This window comes from Cyprinodon tularosa, unplaced genomic scaffold, assembly GCF_016077235.1.
Source record: "Cyprinodon tularosa strain WSP-4 unplaced genomic scaffold, ASM1607723v1 ctg453, whole genome shotgun sequence".
Lineage (NCBI taxonomy): Eukaryota > Metazoa > Chordata > Actinopteri > Cyprinodontiformes > Cyprinodontidae > Cyprinodon > Cyprinodon tularosa.
In genome coordinates, this window is record NW_024039178.1 from 197,589 (window position 1) to 212,864 (window position 15,276).

The window sequence follows — 15,276 nt, forward strand, 5'->3', positions numbered from 1 at the left end:
TTTTGATGTGCAATGGGTCGAGAATATGCAAAAGAAATGGTTTGTTTACATATAAGAAATATGATAAGGCAGAATTGCCGTGAGGGAGTATGAAGAAGAGTTGACATCAGTCGGAAGTCTCTGCTTTTTGAATCATAAGAAGGATTTTAGGTGAAGGGTGAACGGACCTGTGCACTTCAATATGTCTGCTGGGATAGAGCAGAGAGTGGTCATCCTCTGAGCTGCCTGGTAGCATGATAACAAACAGATGCAGAGAGACTCTGAGAGCAGAGCAGAGCTGCAGCTTCTTCCACACACTTCACACCAGCAGCTGCTGTTCTTGCAGAAGGAAAGAGTAAAAAAAACAAAACGGTGGCGTAGATCCAGGAAAGTTGGCTGAGCTTATGAAGCTTCAAACTCCGAGACACAGAGAAAAAAACTGCAACGAAACATTAAAAACATACAAAAGACACTAAAACTATTATTCAGCAGATTTGAAAACCCAAAAAACCCAATCTGAGAGCCAGAAAGTCCCTGATAATACTTTAACACAGACACTGAACCCAGCAGCCACATGGCAGCCCAGACCCCTCTGCTCCACAGGAACTGTGCTCAGAGTTCAGAAGCATTCATCTCCTAAACTAGACACATGACCATCATGATGATGGTGTCCAACAGATTTATCAGCTAGTTACATCATCAGCAGGGTTTTTAACAGTTCAACATTCTTATCGCAGAGCGGAAAAAGCTGCTGCAGGTCCTGCATTGAATTCTGCAAAGCCTTTCTCCACAGGGCAGTCCATGGTGGGGGTCAGCAAATCTATTTGCTTGTGTCTGAGCCTTTGGATCAAAGTGTGGACAGTTTCAATCACTTTTTAGCAAAAGTATGCATCAGCGAAAGATGGGATTGAAGGTCATTGACTGACTGTGAGCGGGGGACCTGGGTTTGAATCACTTTAACATCAGGAAGGTCACCCAGCGTAAAAATATTGCCAAGTCTTAACTTGTTATGGGAGCAGCTAAAAGGACCCAGACAAGCCTACAGTGAACCTTTGAAGGAATGTGCAGAAATTTTAGGATGGATAATAGTGATCTATAATCTCTGTCACGGTGTTGCATCAAGAACCATTCCTCATCAGTAGCTGGGAGAACCTCCTGGACAAGCAATTGTTTCGGGAAACCTTGACGAGCTCTTCAAAGGAGAGTTCAATTTCACATTGGGTGAATCCTAGCAGGAGCACTTGAAGGTCACAGCGTGTACTTGTGTTGGGTTTGGATAATTACTAACTGGACTCACCTCTACACACAATTGGGGCTCCGGACATTCTCCAAGTTCTGAGCTGCCGAAACATTGATAAAGGTTTTTCTGCCTGGCACAACCTGGACCAATCATCACTTACTGGTTCTACACTGAGCTCCAGAAGTTGACTCTGAAGCTAAACCAGAAACTAAACCAGAACAAGATGGAAAATATGATCAGTCCTTGTTTAATGGAGCTGTTGTGAAACAAAATTTGGATGACTCAGGATTTTCATCTTGAGGGAATAAGAAGCAGCTGCTGGTGAACCAAAATGTTTGGACAGCTGTCAGAGTAGATTGAATCTCCTCATGGGAGCTATGGTCCCACCTGGGGAACCACATGGGCTAAGCTGGAATGGTCCACAGACACAGAACTTAGTACTGAATTATTAAAAGCTATAGCCATGGTTCATTTCTATCTTTCCAACATAATTACCAGTCAGATACATAAAACTGAAAGGAATCAAGAATCAATAACCCCTAATTCTTAGTTATTTAGGACCAAAAATAGCTATTTTTATTTTCAATGTTTCCATAAGACTTTACAGACATCAGCGTTTTTTTGGCTTCAGTCTCAAAGGTCAGAGGTCAGCTCTTGATTTCTTTGCTACAGGGTCCAAACATCTGTTTTTTTATGTCCCCTGTGTGAAGCAAGTTGGAGAATGTGGTGATAAAATTCACTGGACTTCATGCTGGTTTTAATAGAGTCTGTGATTCTTAAATTGGGATCAGCAGAGCACTTGGAAGTGAAAGATGAGAAAACGTTGGTCCACCAGAGACTGGCTGATGAGGTCACCAAGGTTATCGTTGGACCAAATGAAATCCAAATGTAGATCCAAAAAATTTACTTGATGTAACAAACTTCAAGGAGAACTAAAGCATCAGCAACTTTATGAACTGGTTCAGAACGTGGTGAGGAGATGAAGTCATGTCCAAACTGTGTGTTTCAGGTCCTCTCTTTGGGTCGATGAACTTGACCAAAACAGCAGCTTTATACAGGTCAGCCCGCCAGCGCCGTGACACCACAGACGAAATGTTTCACATCGAGGTACGTATGTACTGTTACTGAATTATACAACCAATTTAATGTTTGCAATCTAAAAACCATTAGACAGATAGATGGTATGGCTTCCAGCTTTTTCCATGAACAGAGGGCCAATTCAAGGCCTGACGTCCAGGACAGAGCAGCAGTGAAACCAGTCTAAATTAAGGAGTTCCACCATTCATGTATTGGGATTTTTCATCCAGTACAGATGCAGTGCATCTAATTTTCCTTCTAAACAAACCCTAGTTTCATTCCAACAAATTGTCACAGTTTATGGGCCTTAAATCCAGAAGCTTTGGCTTTGTTCAGCATCATATAATTGTGAGGTGTTTACTGCCATCCAGATTTAAACTCTGTTCAGACTTATAGAGGGATTATTTGTTTATCAACACGGCGGATGCGTGCGCATCTTGACTGCAAAAAGTGCCGGGTCCTTTAAAGCGTCTGGTCGAATGTTGTGATTATACGCGGTTATTTAGCAGTTGCGATCTGCTAACTAGCGATGTTGTCAGCGTTCTACAACAGTTTATCACCTAGTGATAAAATAAGTTATGCTGCTAAATTAACACTAGTTAATGGAATACGTCTTAATGACCCATACGCGTTACATGCCGGTGAGTGGATAAATGACGAGAAAAAATGGCCCAAAAATTCAGTGGCCGGACATTCATTCCCACCTGTGCAAAGTGCAATAGGCATTTCCATTACGAATGTGCAAAAGTAAAAAGAAAGGCTAAAGAATGGTATTGTGATCAGCGCAAAAAACAGAAAAACTAGAAAAAATGCACTCTGAAAAATAGAGTTGTAACTGTACCTGTGCTTACCATTCAAAGTATGCACTAAGGTTCTCAGTGTGCATCTTATGACAAGATTGTTTAATATTGTTATTTTTATTATTGGTTACATGCACAAGAATAAATATATTTCAATGTTTCCTTGACTCTTGAATACTTTATTAATATTTACACAGGGTGTACACAGGTATCAGCTGATTGAATTGTATTCTTTTCAATGGCAAAACACAAAGCAAAATATCTGCATATTTCATTTAAGATTTTGAAATATATCATACAACAGAGGAATGAGGAAAAATCTCAATATTCAAAAGCAAACTGGATACAACACACATTTTGAACCAAAACTGCTGCAAAATGTTTTAAACCACAGCTTTTGAATGTTCAATGAGCTTATGCAGTGAAAATACTTAGGCAATAATTTTTTTCAAAAAAAATAATATTCAATGACATTTAAACCTCAATTCATAGATGTTAACAACATTAAGGCCTTAATTTTGGCACAATTCAATTAAGGGCTTTTAATTTATTTTCTAGGGACTATGCATTTGCAAATGTTTGTCAATGCTGCACAAACAATTACAATGTCATCTAACAGGTCCGCCTGTGATAAAGGAATAACAGTAGTAAGAATTCGGAAAGTTTTCCATCTCCCTATTATTCTTTCAATGTGTATTCTAACATTGGACAAACGCCTCAATGTTTCCACCTCTTGAGCAGACAACTGCTTTTTACCTTTGGTAAAGTGAGGGATCCTCAGGGTAGCACCACGCAAGGCAAGCTCATCTCTAATGGTAAAACCACGATCTGCTAGTATCTCATCATTTACTTGTAGAAGGTCATAAAATCCAGACTCGGCTGAAAGTTGTTTATCAGAAACACGCCCACCCCAACCTGCAGACAGAAATGTAATTGCTCCTGCAGGTGACATGCCAACCAAATACTTAACCGTGTTATGGCTCTTATAATTTGAATATGTTTGGGCTCTGGCTGTTAAATTTGTTGGTCTGTTAATAAAAAATTTCTGTGCAGTCAATAATGCACCTGCAACGCTGGTATTTAGGTTTGAAACATTTTGGCATATTCTTTAAAATAGCATGCTTACTTGGCCACTTGATTAAAGGTTTCAAAATCTGAGACATAATAGGCAGCCAACTTCTTAAGATTTTAGAGAGGTCACATTCGTTAACATTAAATCTGAATGCAATATCCTTGTTGGTGAGTCCTAATCTGAGTTTCATGAGTACAGCCAAAAGATGATCCTCTAGGGTCAGAGAGCCACGGATGACCTCAACACTGTCCTTAATCGTCTGCAGGACCCAATTAAAGAGGGCACTGGTTAGACCTGTGAAAAACAGCACCTGTGCTGCTTTACACTGCAGTGACGCAAAAGAGAACTGTGCAGTCCCGAGCATTTCTTTTAATTGTTCATTCTCTGTTTTCAGTTTGTTGATGTCCTCACGCAGGTTATCACACTCTGTATGAAGTTGGCTGTACTTCAGCTGGAGGTCATCATGGACAGTCTTTTGGACCATACCTTCTGAAAAATAAATACAAATTTTACATTCTTATCTTTACAAAAAACAAATGGTTACATTCTGGGTGATAAGTCACACTGTGGGCAAATACCTGTTCGCAACAAATATGAACATTACTAACTGATTAATCCCACTAGTACGGAAGAGGATAAGGGCCACTGGAAAAAAAAAAAAAGTTAACTGTTTTTGTTCATTTTATTTCAGTATAGTATGGGAAAAAAGTCAGAATTCTGACTTTGTTCCCATGTTAAACTGAAATAAAATTTTAAAATCAGTTTACTTTTTTTTTTTTTTTCAGTGGCCCTAAACCTCTTCCGTACACTAGTGACCTTTCTATTCTGCAATAATTAATATGTTAACATTTAGGAACACACAGATCTACGTCCCTTTATAAAAATCCAAATGAGTTTGCAGGCCGTCTTGGTCAGGTTAGTAATAAGGTTTCATACCATTATATAGATCAGCACCAGCCTCTATTCCACACTCAGTTGGAGAGATGGAAGAGGGTGTACACTGATGTCCATCTTCTGGACACCTGCTGGGGGTTGCATCCCTTCTTCTTTTTCTCTTATATCTGAAACACACAGGAGAGAACAATCTCCTGAATTCAAGTCCATACAAATCACATGCTCAGTCATCCCAACTCTCCATATGAGATGTCTAATAAAAACTACATGCTCTGACCTTTAACCCGGGTAACCTATATAGCTACAATATATCAATATTTTTTCTTTGCACTTCCAGTCATACTATGTGGAGTCATGCTTGTAATCAGACAACAATCAAGCACACAGATGTGATACTTACCGCTCCAGTTTTGCAACACCGTCTTTGCCGGGCTGGATTGAGTATGGAAAGATAGACGGGACAAAGTCTGGGATGTCGTCTGATGCCTCTCCTGTACAAATAATGAATTGAAGCAATCATCATCATCATCAACCTTTATTACAGACATTAGTCAATCAATTGAAAAGACAGCACACACAGAGAAGTTTAGACCAGACAACGTGATGATGTTAATGATAAAACTTATGGCTGACTCGATGAGTTGCAACTTGATAAGACTGAATCAAGGTACATTAGCTTGTATGCTAGTTATGCTCCAATGTGTTTTGTACGATTCATTAACCCCGTTTATATATGTAATACTTAATAATTGTATGTAAAACCATTGTTTGTAAAACCAGCGATGCCGTTTAGCTTTTTTATAGATAAGACTTACCTGATATAAAGTGATCGCTGCAGATTGATGCATTTTTAATCATCTGCTCGTTCCAATCGCTTCTTCTGATGGCTTGCAACCAAAGACGTCTCTTGTTTGCCTTGAAAGGGGTGCAAGTTGATGGGATTCGGTAAAACTTGCGCGTTTTATTGTTTTTATCAAAACGGTTCGTGCAACCGACAGCACAACAAGACATGTTAGCGGCTCTTTCTGCAGGCGACATGCGCATTGGTGCCGGAAGTGACGTAGAGTGACGTTGCATGATAATCCCTCTATAGCCCCTTCCTCCATTATAACTTTAAATGTGTTGTTCACGTTCTCCTTGGCTCCAGTTTCGTCCTCAGAGCCTGTTCTCCGTGCAGAGAAAGCCCTTTAGGTCCAGAGTCTTTCTGGGACTTAGATCACATCTTCTTGGCATAAATTGGGGAGGTGTAGTGAAGAATGATTTGACAGTCATCGCCTTGCTTTAATGGTCCTAATTGGGTCACAAATGTTTCAGCAAATGTTTTGCAAAGCTACTTGGCCTTTCTTCAGATGGTGCTGGTATCCAGTGAGATGTTATTAGTTATCAGTCACAAATCAAAGCCTGTCCTCTCTGACCACTTTTTAGTAAACCTCAACATTATCCCTCCCCCTAAATAAGGTTTCAATTTAGCAGATCATTATCAGGTAATGCAATTATACATTTTAAAGAGTCTGTTCCACTTTCTATGTACTCTGTATCACTGAATAATACTGCAGAGGGCAAACATTTTATTCCTCTTCATTGGCTGATAATTTTGTTGATGGGGTTGCTAGTTCTCTGCCTACTGCCTTAGACAATGCAGCCCCTTTGAAAAAGAAAAACTGTAAAAATAGAAAGCTGGCTCCCTGGTTTAATGCAGAGCTGCTCACTTTGAAGCAATATGTTAGGAAACTGGAGAGAAAATGGCACTCTACATGCCTGTGGCAATCCTACCTAGCCTGGAAAAAAAGTTTACTGCTTTATAAAATGACCCTTCGTAAAGCAAGAGCAGCATATTTCTCTCCATTAATAGAGGAGAATCAGAATAATGCTAGATTTTCTTTTTTAATCAACTTGCAAGACTCACCCACAGCCATAGTTCTCTTGAACCACCCATTAATTCATGGGATTCTTTAAAATAGAATTATTATTTTAAATATTATTAAAAACAAGATCATTGTTGTCATACTGTACTCCTGAAAAATTCTCCATCCAGTACGTGGGACATTGGCTAAATTTGACCGGATATGGAGTCCCTTCTTGGACATTCTAACCGGATTGGACCTGAGAGACTGATGAACATTGATCTTTACTGTGTTTCAACTATTCTAATATTTTTGTTGTGCTCTTTTCTCTTAATTCTGACCTTTAAAAAATATAGTTAATACTTAATATAATACTACAACAGTGCACATGTCTTGTTACATGGAGAGAGTGGGTGGGGTGGGTGGGTTTGTTTTTGTTGTCCACTAAATCCACAAAATACTATAAACTACAAATACTCAAAAGAAGGGCAAAGAAATGATGACAAACTAGCAAACAGTGACTGAAAAGGAGGTGTATATATAGGAGACAGAAACAAGGACCAGGAAAATCAGCAGATTGGGAGCAGGTGTGAACAAAGGAATCTAGAAGGGAGCTATGGAAAAGTAGACTGACAATAGAGGGCAACAGAACAAGAAATACTTAAGAACTCAAATGCAATCAAAAATAACCAGAAAAACACATAATGAAAATAAAACCAATGAAAACTGTGCTTAAAACGTAAGCAGAACCAAAACCATGACAATCATAGCACTAAAACAGCTCTGTTGAAAGTCACTAATAATATTTTCATGGCCTCAGACAATGGACTTGTATCTGTAGTGTTCCTATTAGATCTTAGTGCTGCAATTAATCCAGTTGATGTCCTTTTAGAAATACTTTTTTTTTTTTTTTTTTTGGTAGAAATTAATGGAACAGGATTAGGCTGGTTTAAATCGGATTTATCTGACTGATTTCAGTTTGTTCACATTAATGATTAATCTTCATGCTCTAGGGTTACCTGTGGTGTATCACATGGTTTAGTGCTAGGGCCTGTTCCCCTTTCATGGGATTAATTACCACTGTTATGCTGATTATACTCAGCTATATCTATTATAGTCTTTAGACCAGAGTCTTTTAAGTCGAAGCTGATTAGTCAGTCACTTCATTTGGATGGGATTAAATTGAGCTCAGACAATAAAGTGAAACATTTTGGTGTTATTTTTGAACAGGTCCTTCTCTCATCTTTGGGAACATTGCAACAATTTGAAATATTATTTCCAGGGGTGATGCTAAGAAACTAGTCCATGGATTTGTTACTTCAAGGCTTGACTATTGTAATTCTTTAATATCAGGAGGTCCACAATCTAGTAGTTGCGGTTCTTACTGACTGGTTTGACATAGCAGTCAACTCAAAATCCATTTTTCAAGACAGTTAACACAGAGTCCTAAACAGTGGCACCAATGGTCAAAATGGCACATTTATTTTGCAAAAGGCTCTAACGTGACAAGATCATGTAAAATATCGACCAAAAGCACATTTTACCCTCAACAGCAAACAGTGCTTCAAAATCATTCACTACACAAGCGGCAGCAAAAGGCGAAATACTGCACTCAATGATAATCATTGCGGCATTGCTGGTTATTTTAGCAAATGACTGTACGCAGTTTACATGTTAGCGTCATTTGTAGTCAAATGTGCCTTTTTACAAAAAATATCAGATATGCTGTGATACAAATTTTATTGATCGTTCTTATTTGTTCAGATTTCAGCTAACAAATGAAATTCCAACAGAAAATACTAGGGCTGTCAAACAACAACAATTTTTAATGGCGTGAATACCATGACATGGGGAGTTAAAAAGTCTCTCCCTCCTCTTTCTTTCTCTCGCACTCAATATTTTCCCTCATGATGCACCAAGGGAACATTTTCTACCGACCATCCTTGACATGCCTCTGCATCTGTATCTTGGGCAGCAGCAGTCATTGCATTGAGCAAAGGCATCTGCTCATATCGACCATGATCATTTACCATGCACTGAAGAATTCCTCTATAGGATGGAGAGCATGGAGGAAGAAGTTGCACAATCATCCTAGGGTGCATCACAGACCATTTGTTCACTACACGAGAGTGTTGGAATATAATCCCAGATTATCATAGTGATAATGCCAGGCCTCAACAGCCCTATTTCTTAGGCGGGAAAGCCTGTCAGGCATGGTGTTAAGGAATTGCAATGAGGCTCTCCGTACTCTCTGTCATATTCCAATCGCTGGAATATGTCAGAGGACGCCATCATTGGAAATAGCAGCAGCCTCTGTCCCAGAACTGTTATAGTGGCCATATGCCCATGGTTATATCAGGTAGGTCTCATCCAGCGTTTATCACCAACTATAGTGTGTTCTGCTAAGCTCATAGAATGAGCTAATGAGAGGCCGGTTTTAAACGCCACAAGCACACCGCTATGCAAGCCCACATCTGCTGGGTTGGTTGCAACTTTCAAGTTGTCCAGATGTGCGTCAACTCAGCCTAATTAAGTCCACTATTTGACAAGTTGACTTTTTAGTTAATGCCCTAGTATGTATTTTGTTGCAACATTAACTGTTACTCAGTTGAAAAACTCTAACAATAAATGCAACTCAGTTTCTATTGAGAACAGCTTGGACTCTTTGTCCAGCCTCTCTAAGTGAAAGTTCATGATTTACCTCTTGATCAATCATAGTTGCCCAAATTCCATCTGTAACTTGAGCCCTTCCAGCTACAGTTACACCTCGCACACAAACTCCTATTCACAACATGGCACCTTTTATGGCCTGCAGACTGATTGCAAATTGAAAAGTTGTTTAAAGCAGTGTCAAACTGGTGCTTAAGTGATTTCATAACAATCAAGAAGTTTCTAAGAGCTGGGAACATATGGTTTTTGTTTGGCTACTACAGCTAAGCAATGAAGTTTGGACTACTTGAATGATCAACATTAATGGCTTTACAAAAGGGATGAAATATTTCAAACCATTGAGAATGGGTTAACTCGGTTGCAAGAGGTGTCTTGCTCTGCTGAGAAAGTGATGATGAAGACTGAGAGGTCTTCATCATTAAAAACTGTTAAAGCCTCCAGCTGATCCAAAATGCTGCAGCCAGAGCTCTGACGAAAATTAATAACAGATATCATATTCCTCCTATCCTAGCTTCTCTTCACTGGTTTCGTTTTAAATCCAGAATAGAATTTAAAATCCTTCGTCTTACATATAAAGCCTTAAATGGCCGAGCTCCATCTGATATCAGAGATCTGATTGTTCCTTATGTTCCTAACAGAGCACTTCGCTCTCAATCTGCAGGTTTACTAGTGCTTCCTAGAATTTCTAAAAGTAGAATGGGAGGCAGATCTTTTAGTTATTAGGCTCCTCTCCTGTGAAACCAACTACCAGTTTTAGTCCGTCAAGCTTTCTATTTTTAAGGCAAGGCTTAAACCTTTCCTTTTTCTTAAAGGTTAGAGTCTCGGGTTATCCTGAGCTATCTCTATAGTTATGCTACTATAGGCTTAGACTGCTGGAGGACATAGGGACAGCTTTTTATCATTCTGCTTCATTTTATCTCTATTCTTCCATTCTGCAGTATTTGTTAGTTCAATCTCTAACATTATGCTCTCTTTGCTTTTTCTCATCATAGTAGCTTCATCTGGTCTGTTCCTGTTTGGCCGTGACACCATCCCTGAGAGAAATTTCTGCTGTGCTGCCTCCATTAACACCTTTGTATATAGATGTTGGAGCTTTGCCTGGTTTTCAGTTTTTTCCTGTTTCTCTTACTGTGACTAACTGTATGTGCTCTCTTTCATCCTCTGACATGGGATCTGTCTCGGAGCTCTTCTGCCTGGCTGTGTGTTTTCCCTGGAAGGGACACCTATGGAGCTGGTTGACAGATGTCTTTTGTATCTCTGTTTTTTTCTATATTCTACTTCTATGTCCTTAAACCCCAGACTGCCTCGACATATGCTTGCTCACACATAGCCTGGTTGTGCTGGAGGCTTCTTTCTGTAGAGAGGGAATTTTCCTCTCCACTGTTGCTACAAGCGTACTTGGTGTGAGGGATTACATCTCCTTGCATGTTCTCTGCATCCACAGCACCTCCTTTTCAACTTTCAGCTGGTATTTGTGGAAGTTGTTGTTGTATTATTTCAGCCGATGTTGATTAGCTGCTCTTGGGTGAAAAAATTCAACTTGCTGTGGTTACGCAACATAACAAGTATCCAAAGAGAAAAAAATATTAGTTAAAATCCTTCCATTTTCACAACATTCAAGATCAGAGGCAAGAAAAATCAGAAAAAATAAACCCTGATTCACTGTGGAGCTAAAGTACTCTATTCTAGAATCAGCTCAATCAAACAGAACCTCAGAACCGTGCCAGCATCGGTTAAGGCTCTTTTAATAAGGTGCTTTAAATGCTTCTGGTTTTAGTTTGTCAGAGTTTAGTTACAATGCTATTCGGTTCTGGAACCAACAGAACCTGGACTGGGAACATTTCTGTTATCCGATGCTGACCTTTAAGGATGAGATGAGTTTGTTAATTCTATTCTAAATTGTTCCTTTGCTCTTCCTAAAGCATTTTAATAACCAGCTGTCTGACTGGACAGGCAAGGATCAACTCTCCTGACCTCTTTCTCATTCAGGTTCTGTTGGCTGTGGATTATTCTCTGGTTCTGTTCCATGGCCGAGACCACATTCTGAAGTATCTCCTGACCCTGATGAACATTGTAAGTAATAAAAGATAAATCCTTCATTCATAAACTGATAAATGTGTCTTAGGGGCTTTTGGCGGATGAATACTAAAGACATCAGTTGCTGGGTCTGTGTTAACAGAACATAAGGAAAGAAATTTGGATCAAATCTTTCTGATTTCAGGTCAACCTGATCTTTCTGTTCCTTTAGTTTTTAGGAGCACTCTGCTACTGTTGGATCTTTTGTTGTTATCAAAGTCTGAATTATTTAGTTTGGAAGTTTTGAGTCAAAGAAAATAATTTGTCAGGAAGTGACCAGGCTTCTCTGAAGCATGTTTCTGTGCCAATGAGCTGAAGGTCAGAAGGTCTTATGCTACTATCACCTCATTGTTTTCTAAAGATCCATACTGGGTGGTTTGTCTCTTTCAGGTTAATGAGATCTACCAGGACCACACCCTGGGGGCCAACATCAACATTGTTGTGGCCAGAATCATCATGCTCTCTGCATCCAAGGTCTGTTTTTCCTTTTATGTAGCAGATGCTAACAGGAAGTTGATTCTATCTACAGCAGTAAAAACCCATTAGGGATTAGGTGCAGATTTCCCCGTGGTCAATCCTGGTTTTAGTGACTGTATTCCTCTCCCTAACTTTTGGTCATTTTTCCACAGTCAGTAAAACTTTTTTTGCTAGACCTCTGACTGATAAACCTCTCAGGCAGGAAGAACTGAACTCAAAGTAGAGAAACCTGCCAAACATTGAGCTTTTTTTTTTCTTCTTTCCAACAGTCCCAGGAGCTGATCTCAGTTGGGAACCCTCAGAAGAGCCTGGAGAACGTTTGTGGATGGTCATATCTCCAGCAGAGGGAGCAGAGTCATGCTGAGCACCATGACCACACCATCTATCTGACCAGGCAGGAGTTTGGCCCCACAGGCATGCAGGGTAAAGTACCACCTACTGTACTACCGCTGTACTGTACCACCTACTGTACTACCGATACTAGGAAAAACCCTTCTAACAAACTACATGGTAACCAGAACTATAAACAGGATCGGAACCAGAACATTGATGCTCTTCACAGGAGCATCAGAGCAGACTTTACCTGCTGGGAGGAAAGAGGTCTGTTGGACTGCACTATAGCATCTTTTATGGTGGGATGTTGCAGGAGCAGCTGAGAGGAAGAGGAGGGAGAAGATCATCAGGAGGATCAGCTCTGTCCAAGGATGTCCCGTGGACCTGTGTCCAATGGACATCCTGAGACATTTAATTATAAACTGTTGCTCCTCATAGGCACAAAAAGGGCCTTGGTAGACCCTTCCTCCCAGCTGCTGTTAGACCTCATGCTCTCTGCTCCCATCAACCAGAGTGTGCTGTCATAACATTCTGTAGCCATTCTATTTTGTTCTATTCTATTCTACTCTGTTCAATTCAGTTTATTTATATAGCCCCGATTCACAACACATGTCATCTAAAGGCGCTTTAAAATTGACCAGATCATACTGTCAAATTGATTCAAAGTTTTCTGTCTAAGGAAAACCACTTAATTGCATCGACTCATTGACTCAAATGCAATCCCTCACACTAAGCATGCTTGTAGCGACAGTTGAGAGGAAAAACTCCCCTTTAACAGGAAGAAACCTCCAGCAGAACCAGACTCAGTGTGAGCGGCCATCTGCCCAGGCCGACTGGGGTTCAAGGAGACAGAAGCAAACATACAAAAAGAAGCAGAGATAAAAAGGCAATTATTCTGTTCTATTCTATTCTAGTCTGTTATATTCCCACTAGAGGTTTCTGATTTTACCTTCATCCATTCCTCTGGGCAAAGTGATGTTTTGCTGTTTTTATATCTACAGATGTACTGCCAATACTCATCAAGTAATTTTTTTTTTTTTTCATTTATGTAAATACTACCATAAGTACTTAATGTGGAGTTGCTTCTGAAGTAGCTAATCTCTGAGGTCTGTCTGTGTTGCAGGATATGCTCCAGTTACAGGAATGTGTCAGTTGCATCGGAGCTGTGTTCTGGTTCTGGAGGATGGCTTCTCCTCGGCTTTTGTGGCTGCACACGAGACGGGACATGTGTGAGTCCCTGAACACAACCTGATCCACGCTGGTGGATCTGGTACAGCGAACAACTTGTTCAGGGAAAAACTCTCATGGTGGGTCTTCCTGTGGGTCTCCAGGTTGGGTATGGAGCATGACGGTGAGATGAATGACTGCTTTGATGATGTCCCTCTGGGCAGCATAATGTCTCCAAGGGTCCAGGCATCTTTCTACCGTTACCACTGGTCTAGCTGCAGCTGGAGGGAGCTTCAGAGGTTCCTGCAGTAAGTAGCAGCACAGATGCATCCTCTCTGTGCTTATGGTAGAGTGATGCTCTTTAGCCATAGGTGGTTTGTTTGCCTGCAGCACCTACGACTGTCTACGAGATGATCCCTTTAACCATGAGTGGCCCACCCAGCCTCAGCTACCGGGCTTTCAGTACTCCATGGACCAACAGTGTCGCTTCGACTTTGGGCCGGGATTCAGCCTGTGTACTGCAGTAAGTCCTCCGTTTTTTCTGCAGAGGAAGTTCTGATACGGTATAAGGCCGATTGATCAGAAATGTTTGGCAGGGTTCACAGATTGATCAGACCCAGATCTAGGGCTGGGTACCGAACTTCGGTTCTTTTATGGTACCGACCGAAATGCTTTCGTTCTAAAGAGTATCGAAACACGCCTCGTCTTTCGGTACCAAGTTTCGGTGATTGGCTGTAACACTTAACGTGATTGCGTCATCTAGGAAAAATACACAGGTGGTCACGCCTACAGCCAGGGTTCATGTAACACTGATGCTAATAGTGCGCAATGCAATACATCGTGCACGGAAACAATTTAAGAGCGGAAAGTTGCTCGGTGTTTGACTGCAAGAAGAGCGGACCACAGCCAGCGCCACCATCCTCCTCTCAGCAGCCCGTGGGCAGAGCAAAGCCAGAGCGGAGTGAATAATGCTGCTTTCACACCAGACGCAGCAAAAGAAGCAAAATCACGTCTGCTGCTTCCTTTTTTGCTGCTTGTACCAGTTAGTTCTGATGCGCGGCTGAAGAAGCTTTGCTGCTCTGGCTGCGCGGTCGAAAAGTGGCTCTGACGCGCGTTGGGCGGAGCTACTCTATCCTTTATTTGCCTTGCAGCTATATTTGCTGTGATCAGTGGGAATAAAGTAGTTTTATTATGTTTTTAAGTGGGAAAATCCACCTGAAAACTTAATCAGTGCAGTCAGTTCATCCTGCCTTCCAATATTTCTGTCGGAGCCGCTCAGACCCCCACCTACCAGCGGAGCGCTGTCAATAGGATCCCATTCAACGGGCTTGTTTGTCAGACATGGTAATTTTTCTAAAGGAAAACTGCTAAGTAAAAAGGTCCTCACAATGTAACAGTGAATATTAGACACCGATTTTTTTTTTTTTTTTATGTAAGAGGAAAAATGTAAATGGAAAAATCAGAGCTTAAAATAAAACTCAAGATTTGTACTTTTTTATGTTGTGTAATTTTCTTTTTCTTCGAATTGATATTATAAAACTGGTATCGAAAAAAGTATCGTTCAGGAACCGGTATCGAAGTGAAGGTATCGGTATCGGTACCGGAACCGAAGATTTTTGAACAATACCCAGCCCTACCCAGATCTGA

General features: G+C 40.6%; 1 protein-coding gene and 1 long non-coding RNA gene across 2 annotated transcripts in view; one reads left to right on the forward strand and one right to left on the reverse strand.

The window, feature by feature from the left end:
- The window catches only part of adamts2 (ADAM metallopeptidase with thrombospondin type 1 motif, 2), a 47,417-nt gene that overhangs the window by 8,954 nt on the left and 23,187 nt on the right, over positions 1-15,276 (forward strand). Inside the window, exons 4-10 of the mRNA XM_038300711.1 lie at positions 2,229-2,326; positions 11,566-11,649; positions 12,043-12,126; positions 12,399-12,552; positions 13,586-13,691; positions 13,794-13,937; positions 14,020-14,152. Coding sequence (XP_038156639.1) covers positions 2,229-2,326; positions 11,566-11,649; positions 12,043-12,126; positions 12,399-12,552; positions 13,586-13,691; positions 13,794-13,937; positions 14,020-14,152 — 803 coding nt within the window. The remainder of the gene's footprint in view (positions 1-2,228; positions 2,327-11,565; positions 11,650-12,042; positions 12,127-12,398; positions 12,553-13,585; positions 13,692-13,793; positions 13,938-14,019; positions 14,153-15,276) is intronic.
- Positions 4,646-5,534, reverse strand: LOC119793475. The gene is made up of 3 exons (XR_005282101.1): positions 5,463-5,534; positions 5,105-5,229; positions 4,646-4,657 (listed from the first exon to the last, which is right to left on the reverse strand). It is a non-coding gene; the product is annotated as an uncharacterized LOC119793475 (long non-coding RNA).